This window comes from Coregonus lavaretus, assembly GCF_964263955.1.
Source record: "Coregonus lavaretus genome assembly, contig: HAP1_SCAFFOLD_421, whole genome shotgun sequence".
In the NCBI taxonomy this organism is placed as follows: Eukaryota; Metazoa; Chordata; class Actinopteri; order Salmoniformes; family Salmonidae; genus Coregonus; species Coregonus lavaretus.
Genome location: NW_028158552.1, coordinates 288775 through 303481, shown reverse-complemented (window position 1 = coordinate 303481; position 14707 = coordinate 288775). Strand labels below are relative to the sequence as shown.

Genomic DNA, 14707 nt, shown 5'->3' with positions numbered 1-14707 from the left:
TTTGACACCCCTGATTTACATACATTTACATTTTAGTCATTTAGCAGACGCTCTTATCCAGAGCGACTTACAGTTAGCGCATACATTATTTTATCGAACCCACAACCCTGGCGTTGCAAACGCCATGCTCTACCAACTGAGCTACATCCCCTGCCGGCCATTCCCTCCCCTACCCTGGACGACGCTGGGCCAATTGTGCGCCGCCCCACGGGTCTCCCGGTCGCGGCCGCCTACAACAGAGCCTAACATGCTAATATTTACATAGGGTAACATGCTGATATTTACATAGGGTAACATGCTGATATTTAGTCCTGCAGTTATGACTGTAATGTCGACAGACATAAGTACTTCCCCCCCCCCCCCCCCCCGCCCCCACACTTTAGTTGCAGAGATTCAGAGAGGGCTACAGTCAATGGGGATGCTAATGGAAGAGCATACACAGATATAGTCCCAGACATAGCAGAGTTAAATAATAATAATACTTTTTTTTTACGAGAATCCGTTTGGGGTATATATATACCCCATGTAATACTACATTATCTTGTATTTATGTATACTTTAAAACTGGTAAAGTTTCAGTCTGATGAGAGTAAAGAAACAAAAAATCCCTATTAGCCTGTGGTGCCTGGCCTTAAAAGACCTTGGCTTGAAAAACGACAAAAAAGGGGCAATAGTGTGTTTGTCCATTTTGAGTTTACGTAGGCCGGTATATACTTCCTCGAAATAGTCATAAATGATCGAAGATCACGCAATAAATCTGTCAGATTTGCAATTTGTAATGCAATTTTGCATCTGACTGGCATGATTGATGTAATATTCAAGTGAATCCCTACTGTTGCTCAAGCCCGGACGAGGGGCCGTCTGCATGCTTCCCAACCGCAACTATTCCGAACAGTTTCCGCATATATTCTGACGACATTTTGTGACGTTTTTGTTTCGTCTTGGACTTCGGGTTTATTCGGCTGTTCGGACGAGATACGTCATCAACTTGGACACCATAGCTTATCCTACATTTTAGTCATTTAGTAGACGCTCTTATCCAGAGCGATTTACAGGAGCAATTAGGGTTAAGTGCCTTGCTTAAGGGCACATCGACAGATTTTTCACCTAGTCGGCTCGGGGATTAGAACCAGCGACCTTTCGGTTATTGGCACAACGCTCTTAACCACTAAACTACCTGCCGCCCAACAGCACCTGCTCCTACTAGCACAGAGTTTTTTAAACATTTACATTTTTTGGCATTTTAGCAGACCCTCTTATCCAGAGACTACATTTCCCCCCCATACTGGTCCCCCGTGGGAAACGAACCCACAACCCTGGCGTTGCAAACGCCATGCTCTACCAACTGAGCTACATTTAAAAAAAAACTATATTTCCTACTAACTAGCATGTCGGTCAGTGCCATTTCTTACCGAATCTGTCCCAGTCCACGTCGGAGATACTGTCCATAACACCGGAGAACTCGCACAGGACAACTGGTGGTAACTTGTACAAGTACACCTTTCTGATATCCCAGGACGACATCTTTAGACCTTGCTAGCCAACGCGTTACGTAGCTAGCAAGCTAGCTCTAACATTTTTTGGCATTTCAAATTTACTACGGTAAGAATTATGACGCTAGAAAGCGAAACGTTACTCAATCAAGCCGATGACGATAGCGTGGTTGTCCGTGATAAAAAATAAATAAAAGTCTAATAAAAACCGTTAGTTTTTGCGATTCAATAAGTTATTTCCCAGCTTCAAGTATGCCTAGAAACTTCCGCTGTCGCCAACAATCAGAATTTAAACGTGGGTGCCACGCCCCCTAGCCCACCACGTGATGGGCTACTTCTCCCTTCAAATCAAATCAAATGAAATTGTATTTGTCACATACACGTGTTTAGCAGATGTTATTGCAGGGCGGGTGTAGTGAAATGCTTGTGCTTCTAGCTCCGACAGTGTAGTAATATCTAACAAGTAATATCTAACTATTTCACAACATATACCCTATACACACAATCTAAGTAAGGAATGGAATTAAGAATATATACAAGCAATGACAGAGCAGCATGAACTAAGATACAGTAGAATATTATAGAATACAGGATATACATATGAGATGAGTAGTGCAAGATATGTAAACATTATTAAAGTGACTTCATGGAAAATAATCAATGTTCAGTGTGCCTTGAATTCTAAATAAATCACAGACAGTGTCACCAGCAAAGCACCCCCACACCATAACACCTCCTCCTCCATGCTTTACGGTGGGAAATACACATGCAGAGATCATCCGTTCACCCACACCGCGTCTCACAAAGACATGGCGGTTGGAACCAAAAATCTCAAATTTGGACCAAAGGACACATTTCCACTGGTCTAATGTCCATTGCTTGTGTTTCTTGGCCCAAGCAAGTCTCTACTTCTTATTGGTGTCATTTTGTAGTGGTTTCTTTGCAGCAATTCCACCATGAAGGCCTGATTCACACAGTCTCCTCTGAACAGTTGATGTTGAGATGTGTCTGTTACTTCAACTCTGTGAAGCATTTACTTGGGTTGCAATTTCTGAGGCTGGTAACTCTAATAAACTTATTTACATTTACATTTTAGTCATTTAGCAGACGCTCTTATCCAGAGCGACTTACAGTTAGTGAATACATATTTTTTTATACTGGCCCCCCGTGGGAATCGAACCCACAACCCGGCGTTGCAAACGCCATGCTCTATCAACTGAGCTACATCCCTGCCGGCCATTCCCTCCCCTACCCTGGACGACGCTGGGCCAATTGTGCGCCGCCCATGAGTCTCCCGGTCGCGGCCGGCTGCGACAGAGCCTGGATTCGAACCAGGATCTCTAGTGGCACAGTTAGCACCACTATGCAGTGCCTTAGACCACTGCAGCAGAGGTAACTCTGGATCTTCCATGCCTATGGTGGTCCTCATGAGAGTCAATTTCATCATAGCGATTGATGGTTTTTGCGACTGCACTTGAAGAAACGTTCAAAGTTCTTGAAATGTTCCATATTGACCTTTGTGTCTTAAAGTAATGATGGACTGTTGTTTCTCTTTGCTTATTTGAGCTGTTCTTGCCATAATATTGACTTGGTCTTTTACCAAATAGGGCTATCTTCTGTATACCCCCCCCCTCCCTTGTCACAACACAACTGATTGTCTTAAATGCATTAAGAAGGAAAGAAATTCCACAAATTAACTTTTAAGAAGGCACACCTGTTAATTGAAATGCATTGCAGGTGACTACCTCATCAAATCAAAATCAAATCAAACCAAATGTATTTGTCACATACACATTATTTATTTTTTTGGTCATTTAGCAGACGCTGGCGTTTGCAACGCCAGGGTTGTGGGTTCGATTCCCACGGGGGGCCAGTATAAAAAAATATATATATATATGTATTCACTAACTGTAAGTCGCTCTGGATAAGAGCGTCTGCTAAATGACTTAAATGTATATACATATGAGATGGGCAATGCAAGATATGTAAACCTAATTAAAGTGACCAGTGATTTTCAAGTCTGTATGTAGGCAGCAGCCTCTCTGTGCTAGTGATGGCTGTTTAACAGTCTGATGGCCTTGAGATAGAAGCTGTTTTTCAGTCTCTCGGTCCCAGCTTTGATGCACCTGTACTGACCTCGCCTTCTGGATGATAGCGGGGTGAACAGGCAGTGGCTCGGGTGGTTGATGTCCTTGATGATCTTTTTGGCCTTCCTGTGACATCGGGTGCTGTAGGTGTCCTGGAGGGCAGGTAGTGTGCCCCCGGTGATGCGTTGGGCAGACCGCACCACCCTCTGGAGAGCCCTGCGGTTGTGGGCGGTGCAGTTGCCGTACAAGGCGGTGATACAGCCCGACAGGATGCTCTCAATTGTGCATCTGTAAAAGTTTTTGAGGGTTTTAGGTGACAGTCCAAATTTCTTCAGCCTCCTGAGGTTGAAGAGACGCTGTCACGACGCTGGTTGAGAGAATGCCAAGAGTGTGCAAAGCTGTCATCAAGGCAAAGGGTGGCTATTTGAAGAATCTCAAATATAAAATATATTTTGATTTGTTTAACACTTTTTTGGTTACTACATCATTCCATATGTGTTATTTCATAGTTTTGATGTCTTCACTATTATTCTACAATGTAGAAAGTAGTAAAAATAAAGAAAAATCCTGGAATGAGAAGGTGTGTCCAAACTTTTGACCGGTACTGTACGTTAGCCTAATATGATCCACTATTGCTAGCGATCCTCAGGAACACCTACACAAACGTGACATAGGAAAGAAAAGTAAACTAACTATGTAACGGAATGATGCAAAATGTAAGGAAACTAACACTAAAGTGACAGTTATACATTTATGTGGGTATCACTGATGGTTGCTACCGATCGTGGCTAATATTTAAAACAATACACATTTTTAACAAAATACAGTGAAAAGTCTGGGCATATAATTCAAACATTCTAGAAATCATAAATCAACTCAGTAGGTTTGGCGCGCTATACTGTCATTTGCGCATGGCTACAGAATAATATACCTTGGGTCTCCAAATGTCATCATTGCAAGTTACAAGGCCAGCATTTCATAAACTTCCCTGTGGAAAAGTTGATACGCTTCAGTTTGCTGCCATGTGACTTTTTTTCACGTGTCCAGCGGTCATAAGGTAAAATTGATCTAAAATAATTGTCATTTATAGTTACAATCCCCTTATTAAAACGACTTACTCAGTTAGCTAACTCTTATCAATAGCTCGTATCAATTTGTAAATTACAGTCATAGAGAATGATGTTATTTCAATCTGAAAAAATAAAAGTAGATGTTGTTCCACTTGGAACCGATAGGTTGCTCGACCTTATTCACTCCTGAGTGGCGCAGTGGTCTAAGGCACTGCATCGCAGTGCTAACTGTGCCACTAGAGATCCTGGTTCGAATCCAGGCTCTGTCGCAGCCGGCCGCGACCGGGAGACTCATGGGCGGCGCACAACTGGCCCAGCGTCGTCCAGGGTAGGGGAGGGAATGGCCGGCAGGGATGTAGCTCAGTTGATAGAGCATGGCGTTTGCAACGCCAGGGTTGTGGGTTTGATTCCCACGGGGGGCCAGTATAAAAAAAAAATATGTATTCACTAACTGTAAGTCGCTCTGGATAAGAGTGTCTGCTAAATGACTAAAATGTAATGTAAATGTTTCATTCTGCGTTAAGGTGAGGGAATTAAGTCCAGGTCAGAATAGGGCGTATCAATAGACACACCTCCGCCGATGACATGGACGTCGATTAAGGCAGCCCCCAGCACCTCTCTGATTCAGAGGTTAAATGCAGAAGACACATTTCGGTTGAACGCATTCAGTTGTGCAACTGACTAGGTATCCCCTTTGCTTTCCCCTTAATTTATTTGATCGCCACTCAAAACGAATAGTGGGTGAATAGCTATTCTCAAGTTTAAGTTAAAGGTCGGAATTCCCGCGTAGAGAGAACAGTGCATGAAAAGGGAATTCTGTTGCTTAACTCGGGTCGGAAGTGTCTCAGGTTAGCATTGCTGATCTACGATCACTGATCAGGTCCCTCTAAGTCAGGGGTGTCAAACTCATTTTAGCTCAGGGGCCACATGGAGGAAAATCTATTCCCAAGTGGGCCGGACCGGAAAAATCATGGTATATATAACTTAAAAACAACAACTTCAGATTGTTTTCTTTGTTTTAATACGATCAACATACAACATAAAGCTGGAGCCTGAGGACAGTGTGTCCAAAATAGTACAAGCACAACATCACTATTAATCATAAAACACGTCAAGTTTATTTGAAAATTCTAAAGAAAAAGAACACACAAACACACAATGCCTCAGTGATTAACAGAACTGTTTCACAGATCACAGAACTATATCAGGGTGTAATTTCTCAGGCAGAAATGTAGATAAAAATAATGAAATCCTGTTCCCCAAACAAGTGCAAGAACCACAGAGTCAAGAATAGGTTAAATATACAAATAAAATCAATTAAAAACAATAGCACATCAACATAAAAACATATAAACATAAAGCTGGAGCCTGAGGACAGTGTCCAAAAGCACAACATCACTATTAATCATAAAACACCTCAAGTTATTTGAAAGTTCTGAGGACAAAGAACACACAAACACACAATGCCTCAGTGATTCACAGAAGTATATCACAGATCACAGAACTATATCAGGGTGTCATTTCTCAGGCAGAAATGTAGATAAAAATAATGAAATCCTGTTCCCCAAACAAGTGCAAGAACCACAGAGTCAAGAATAGGTTAAATATACAAATAAAATAAAATCAATTAAAAACAATAGCACATCAACATAAAAACATATAAACATATAACATAAATCTGAAAGCGTTGCTCAAACTCCCGTAACAGTCCCGTTATTTTATCTTTGAACCGCTTCATGTCTGCCACATGTTGGGTCGCGCACACATTTTTCAGACAGGGGAAGTGAGCTGCATCACCACCGGCAAGTTGCGTCTCCCACAATGACAGCTTCAACTTGAAAGAACGTATGCTGTCATATATAATACTGCGTGACAACTTTGTTGCGCCCTTGCAGCTGTTTGTTCAAGTTATTCAGGTGCTCTGTAACATCCACCATAAATGCAAGGTCCTGCATCCATTCTGCGGAATGAAATTCTAACACTGGTTTGCCCTTTTCTTCCATGAACTGTTCAATTTCTTCTCGTAAATCAAAGAAACGCCTCAGCACAGCACCTCGGCTTAACCATCTTACCTCAGTGTGGTATGGCAGGCCATAGATGTGGTCTTTCTCTCTGAGAAGGCTGTCAAACTGACGGTGATTCAGGCTTCTGGATCGGATGAAATTCACAGTTTGGATGACCACCTTCATGACGTTATCCATCTTTAATGACTTGCAACACAAAGCCTCCTGGTGCAAAATACAGTGAAAAGTCAAAAAATCACGTCCTCCATTTGCAGATTGCACTTTCTCTCTGAACTTTGTCACAACGCCTGCTTTTTTCCCGATCATTGAGGGCGCACCATCTGTAGCCAGGCTGACAGCGCAGGACCAGTCCACTCCGACCCTGTCCAGCGCGCCGACGAGTGCGGTAAAAATATCAGCTGCTGTCGTTGTATCTGTCATCGGCACCAACTCCACGAACTCCTCGGTGACGGTCAATGTGTCATCAACTCCGCGGATGAAAATGGCCAGTTGTGCAACATCTGTAATGTCCGTGCTTTCATCAATTGCAACCGAAAACGCAATAAATGACTTTACTTTTTGCTTCAACTGGCTGTCCAAATCCACTGAAAGATCGGAAATCCTGTCTGCAACTGTGTTTCTTGTCAGGCTGATATTTTCAAAAGCCTGCCGCTTTTCAGGGCACACAATCTCCGCTGCCTTCATCATGCATGTTTTTACAAATTCACCCTCACTAAATGGTTTTGAAGCCACTGCGATTTCATTAGCAATGAGGTAGCTAGCTTTCACTGCAGTGTCACTGATGTCTCGGCTGTGAGTAAACACAGACTGCTGTTTCTTCAGACCCGCCAACAGTTCATTCACCTTCTCTCATCTCCGCTGTCCTTGAAAGTTGTCATATTTGTCGGCATGAAGACTCACATAGTGGCGACGAAGGTTATATTCTTTCAGCACTGCAACATGCTCTGAACACACCAAACATACAGCTTTCCCATTCAATTCCGTGAATAAATAGGATGACAATTTTTCTTGGAACACTCTGCACTCTGCGTCCACTTTTCTCTTTTTTGACAGAGACATATTGGGGCAATGAGGGTGCCAAAGCACATAATGTTAAAAGTAGAAGCCGTAATAAATATTGCGGGCAAAACAAAGTAGCTCATTGGCTGCACGTGCTTGACCTACTTGCTCTGCCCCGGTATAAACAGTTTGCTTGCTTAACACAATTGCTATTGCGCCATCCAGTGGACGCAATTGGAACAGCAGTTTATTTTATTGAAAAATTGCAGTGCATTTTTATACTTTACAAAATGATTATTATGATATTTTTTTTTTTTTTTTTTTTTTTTTTTATCATCTCGCGGGCCGGATTAAACCCGTTTGCGGGCCTGATCCGACGTTTGACACCCCTGCTCTAAGTCGTCAGCAGATGCAGCTTCTGTTTCAGCACTGATGACCGGACACCTGATCAACTTCCCATTATAGTAAAAGTCACATGTGATAAGTCCTTGTGGAGATGACACAATTGTCTTAATATTGAATTGTGTCTATTGATTACATTTTATTATAGGATATATCATTCTGATTCAGACTCATCCCGCCTGTTTTTTGGGCCAAAAAGCACAACATGATTCAAAAAAATGTATTTTTTCATGACCTCGCCTATGCAGACCTAAAACTAATCAGTATTGATAACCCCAAAAAAAGTTGTACTTTCATGGACAAAGATTTTGGGCAAATTATCAACATTTCAGAAAAAGTCTTATTTAATAAGTTCAATTACATGTAGTAGCATTTAAAGTCCTCTCGGTGGCAGTAGTGAGCAGGAGTTCACCCTGGAGTCCATTTGAGACCTGAACGTAGAACCTTGAAATGACAGATGACAAGCTATTAAACACAGACACACTGCATTAAAAAGAGGCAGTCAGACTTGTATATTAGAATTTTTACTTTGTTTGAAAAAAGATGATCAGAAAACAGTGTTATTGAAATATGACAACAGGAGAAATTCCAGCCAAACAATTGAGATAAAAAAAAAAAAAAAAGGGTTAGCTAACATGAGTATTTTTATATTCGTATCTTCCTGTCACACTCACACGGTCTAATCCTACCCAGGATGTGACTGAGGTCGTTGCTAATATACAAAACGATACACATGTCTTAATTAAATACAGTGAAAAGTCTGGGCATATAATTAAAACGTTATAGAAATCATAAATCAACTCAGTAGGTTTGGCGCTATACTGCCATTTGCGCATGGCTACAGAATAATATACCTTGGGTCTCCAAATGTCATCATTGCAAGTTACAAGGCCAGCATTTCATAAACTTCCCTGTGGAAAAGTTGATATGTTGATACGCTTCAGTTTGCTGCCATGTGACTTTTTTTCACGTGTCCAGCGGTCATAAGGTAAAATTGATCTAAAATAATTGTCATTTATATTTAGAATCCCCTTATTAAAACTACTTACTCAGTTAGCTAACTCTTATCAATAGCTCGTATCAATTTGTAAATTACAGTCATAGAGAATGGTGTTATTTCTATCGGGAAAAAAATAAAGTAGACGTTGTTCCACTTGGAAGCGACAGGTTGCTCGACCTTATTCATCTTTTCAGAATAAGGTCAGAAAACAGTGTTATTGAAATATTACAACAGGAGAAATTCTAGCCCAACAATTGATAAAAAAAAAAAAAAAAGGGGTTAGCTAACATGAGTATTTTTATCTTCCTGTCACACCCTCACACAGTCTAATCCTACCCAGGCTGTAACCCCACCCCAATCCCTGTTTTCGTAAACAAGAGCTATAACATAAAAATACGTCCAATGTGGGAACCCTAATGTTCAGACCGAGCGTCGCGGCTCTTAACAAAACTCCCCCCCTCTACAGAAGACGCCTTCGTCCAATGACTTTTATGTGTAATGTAAAGGTGTGTATCAATTGAACCTTTTTTTATTTATTTTTATTTTTATTTATTGCAGATATGAAAGATAAGGTCCTTATGCTTCCAAAACTATACCGCAAGCGATACGTGTTAATGTTCAGACCGGGCGTCGCGGCTCTTAACAAAACCCCCCCCCCCCCTCTACAGAAGACGCCTTCGTCCAATGACCTTTATGTGTAATGTAATGGAACTGAGACAAATCAAGAGCTAGCTGAGGGCCTCTTCTCACATAGGGGCCAACATAAGCAACAGATTGTAACACCAGATAATGTAATTTAAACAAAAAATGTGTTTTTCATTATACTGGGAGTTACAGGTTAGGTACTGTTTGGTGTAGCACCTTAGCGATACTGTCTTAATCCTCAATTTGTGGAAACAGGAGTCTCATAAATCTCATTGTCCAGTTGCAGGGGGTCCGTTTTAATTTAGAAAATGCTCCATTATTAAAATAAATCATTTTTTATCCTCCATGAGGTAATCCATCAATCCGCCGCCATCTTGCCTACTTCAAGTCTTCTCTCATTGATCGAGACAGGTGTCTGTCATCATGACATGCGGAACTTTGGGGTGGACCCACCTGTCTCAAATCAATGAGAGAAGACTTGAAATAGACAAGATGGCGGCGGACACATTGTTGGATTACTTCATGGAGCAAAACAAGTATTTTGAATAACGGAGCATTTTCTAAATTCAAACAGACCCCCCCCACCGCAACTGTGTGTGTGTTTGTGTAATTTGATCAACGTCCTTTCACCTTTAGTTCAGGGAGAGAGAGAGAGAGAGAGAGAGAGAGAGAGAGAGAGAGAGAGAGAGAGAGAGAGAGAGAGAGAGAGAGAGAGAGAGAGAGAGAGAGAGAGAGAGAGAGAGAGAGAGAGAGAGAGAGAGAGAGAGAGAGAGAGAGAGAGAGAGAGAGAGAGAGAGAGAGAGAGAGAGAGAGAGAGAGAGAGAGAGAGAGAGAGAGAGAGAGAGAGAGAGAGAGAGAGAGATAGAGATAGAGATAGAGATAGAGATAGAGATAGAGATAGAGATAGAGAGAGAGAGAGAGAGACTGGTTCAGGGGGTTCAGCTCAGACAGAAAACCCTGGCAGTAACCATACAGTTGCTGTGACAGAAAAGTAGCCTGCCTCAAGTCAGGTTACAAATTACACATTGGGGGCCACTCCAATAATAACTCCTTCCTCCTGAAGTGTTCACTCGTTGACAACTTCCCACAGATCTAAAAGCGTTGGATTGGTGGAGGTATGGGCTAGCCAGAGGGAGTTTCCACCATATTTCTTATACCAGTCATTTCTCTTCAAATCAGTGAAGGGAAGTGAACAAGGTGCACACTTTTTTTGGGAGGAAGGTGAGATAATTGGGACACACAGCCCATTGACTCTTGGAGATACCCAACACATTTGACACCTACGAGTGATCCGTGCCCACATGGATATAATGATTATACACGGACGATGACATCACACATAAGTGTTTCCGTTTCCTGTATGGAAACACAGAACGTGGTATTGGCTCCAGTCGGGGTTTGGATATGAATTACACACTCCGGGGGATATAAAGTGATTCTTGGGGGTCGCCCAAATGAATGTCACCCAAATGAATGAATGAATGAATGAAAAAAGAATGTTTACACACAAGACGACGTAGGTATATGTTGTTTACTAGTATGTTTGTTACATAGGCTAAAATCAAACAAACGGATACATTACTGTAAAAGTTCACACACAGACTATGCTTTTCAGTTTTCAGGAAAGCAGAGACATGGCCTGGATATGGCAATAACAATAATACAGTATATCCCTTGACACCATGAACGTGTGATTGTTTCATTAAAATAGTTTTGCTAACATTTAGGACTACCCATCCCTTTGCATTACGAAATAAAAATAAAATATCAAAATAAAAATGACTAATTCAGACAAAGGTAAAAAAAAAAAAATAGATAGAAAAAGGGTGATGAGTGTCCTGTCAGGCAACAAACTTCATAAAGTGCAGACCTTAAATTTGTTTATTTCATTACACTGGCCATGATTGAAATATTATCTCATAAAAAATCGTGGTTGGAAGGAATAAGGCAGGCTAATGATGACCAATTATTTAAGATTAATAATAATAATAATAGTAATAATAATGTTAACCAACAACAACAATTTTCCAAAGTGCTAAAACAAGAAACTAAAAAAATTAAAAATAATCTTAAAATTGTCACAAGGTCTTATGACATATTCGTTATTGCCCGTTATAGTCCTCGGTTCCTCTAAATACATTTTGTTTAAATGAAAAATGAAAGCAGGCAAATTATCATCAAACTGAGAAAATACTTTTTGTATCTATTATACACTCCAAGCACAGAATAGTAACAAGAGGCAAATACAGAATTAAAAAAAACAAATATATTTGACCGCAGTATAAATTCTAGTACTTCAAGGCACAAGACTATGTTAAATAGACAGTTAACTTCTCCAACAGTGGATTTTTGAATTTGTATCAAAGTTGACTATTATATTTATTTTGACCTGAATTGGTATTGAATAAATAACTCTGGATAGGTTAGCTTAATCCTATACATCAATGTGGAGAAATTAAAAGCGAATTGAATAATGACGTAAAATGTAAATTCACTGTTGGCTTGATGTACTATTGCTTTTTAAAAAGCAGTGATTTGGCGAAAGAGCATTGTCAAAGCTACCTTGTCTGAAATAGTTCAATATAATATCTGAAGCAGGGACAATAACAAATACATATCTCTAGAAAAGTATACTGACAACTCTCCCTCACCGAAAGAAACACATTAATTTATTTCCATAAATAAAAAAAATGAATAGTTCTTTAGTTCTTCTTAACCACATGCTAACACATCAAACACCTCTAGAAGTGTCCATGAAATTACATTCTACATCACTGAATATTTCTTTAAATCAAATCCAATAGAAAAATTACGGACTTATTACTTAAGACACAGGCAAACATCACAATCATCTACAGGTTACATACTGAATGAGGGTTGAGTCCAAACAGACACAATCTGATTGAAGTGTAATAACCACCTGGTATTAATGTGTTATTCACGTTATAACCTGTTATATTAACCTGTTATTAACCTTAACCTCTCACTTAAGGAATGCAAGATCCTCGTTGTGACATTGTAACCTGGTCCCAGATCCGTTTGTGCTGTCTTGCCCATTCCTAGGGTCATTACGTTGGCAAGACAGCACAAACAGATCTGGGACCAGGCTAGTGAATTGCCCACCCACTTATTTCCTTAGACCATAGTTTGAATTTTACTGGAATATTAATATCATTGTTTTAATCAAAGGCCACATCTGTTACATAATACAGTGTATGTAATGTAAATCCGCAAAGCAAGGCACTGGCCCTTCGATTGCAGCTCAGTTAGCCAGACTGGCGGTGTTGTTCACTTGAACCTGATTCTACTGCAGGGCCAAACCGAGCCAAGTCATGCCTACCTGTACCGGGTTGCCCTGGTTCCAGAGCCAGCAGAGTCCGGGTCAGTACAGTCCTACGGTGTGAACCAGGTAATGGAGACATACAGTAGAGCTTCGATGCTGTCCTTCAAGTCCACACTGATCACAGTGACAGAATTTCAGGACATACAGTGCATTTGGAAAGTATTCAGACCCCTTGACCTTTCCCACATTTTTGTTACGTTACAGCCTTATTCTAAAATTGATTAAATATTTACACACAATACCCCATAATGACAAAGTGAAAACAGGTTTTTATCAACAGAAATACCTTATTTACATAAGTATTCAGACCCTTTGCTATGAGACTCGAAATTGAGCTCAGGTGCATCTTGATTCCATTGATCATCCTTGAGATGTTTCTACAACTTGATTGGAGTCCACCTGTGGTAAATTCAATTGATTGGACATGATTTGGAAAGGCACACACCTGTCTATATAAGGTCCCACACTTGACAGTGCATGTCAAGGCAAAAACCAAGCTATGACGTCGAAGGAATTGTCCGTAGAGCTCCGAGACAGGATTGTGTCGAGGCACAGATCTGCGGAAGGGTAACAAAAAATTTCTGCAGCATTGAAGTTCCCCAAGAACACAGTGGCCTCCATCATTCTTAAATGGAAGACGTTTGGAACCCCCAAGACTCTTCCTAGAGCTGGCCGCCCGGCCAAACTGAGCAATCGGGGGAGAAGGGCCTTGGTCAGGGAGGTGACCAAGAACCCGATGGTCACTCTGACAGAGCTCCAGAGTTCCTCTGTGGAGATGGGAGAACCTTCCAGAAGGACAACCATCTCTACAGCACTCCACCAATCAGGCCTTTATGGTAGAGTGGCCAGACGGAAGCCACTCCTCAGTAAAAGGCACATTACAGCCCGCTTGGAGTTTGCCAAAAGGCACCTAAAGGATTCTCAGACCATGAGAAAAAAGATTCTCTGGTCTGATCAAACCAAGATTGAACTCTTTGGCCTGAATGCCAAGCGTCACGTCTGGAGGAAATCTGGTCTACAGAGAAGAATGGGAGAAACTCCCCAAATACAGGTGTGCCAACCTTGTAGCGTCACACCCAAGAAATAATCACTACCAAAGATGCTTCAACAAAGTACTGAGTAAAGGGTCTGAATACATTTACAATGGTCATATTTCAAAAAAAAAATTACATTGCAGAAATTTCTAGAAGACTGTTTTTGCATTGTCATTATGGGGTATTGTGTGTAGATTGATGAGGAAAAAAAACAATTTAATCAATTTTAGAATAAGGCTGTAACGTAACAAAATGTGGTAAAAGTCAAGGGGTCCGAATACTTCCCGAAAGCAAGTAACCAATTAGTTTTTCATCCTCCTTTTGATATTTACTATTTCCAATTTCTGCTTCATTAAATGGCAAATGAAAAGTGCCGATTTTGCCTTCAAACTGGTGTAACGGACTGATCCACCTCCTCCTCTAGCCTCCAACTCCAGGTTTCTGGACCAGGAGAGACATATTACTGAAGACTGAGTCAGACCCTGGGACTGTTGAACCCCTTTCACACGACTGAGCCGAGCTGAGCCAAGCCGCACCGCACCGCACTGCACTGCCCTAGTTACGCATCCACCATAGTTGCTGGAACTGTGCTGGAAATAACAATATCCGA

General features: G+C 41.1%; 1 protein-coding gene across 2 annotated transcripts in view; it reads right to left on the bottom strand.

The window, feature by feature from the left end:
- LOC311123851 (interleukin-1 receptor-associated kinase 1-like) overlaps positions 1–1779 on the bottom strand; it is a 36146-nt gene extending 34367 nt beyond the window's left edge. The window contains exon 1 of one of the 2 annotated variants that reach the window (XM_084198073.1): positions 1413–1779. In XM_084198073.1, the coding sequence (XP_084054199.1) occupies positions 1413–1524 (112 nt within the window). In that variant the 5' untranslated portion in view covers positions 1525–1779. The remainder of the gene's footprint in view (positions 1–1412) is intronic. The other variant, XM_084198072.1, reaches the window with a different exon arrangement.
- Positions 1780–14707: the final 12928 nt, after the last annotated feature.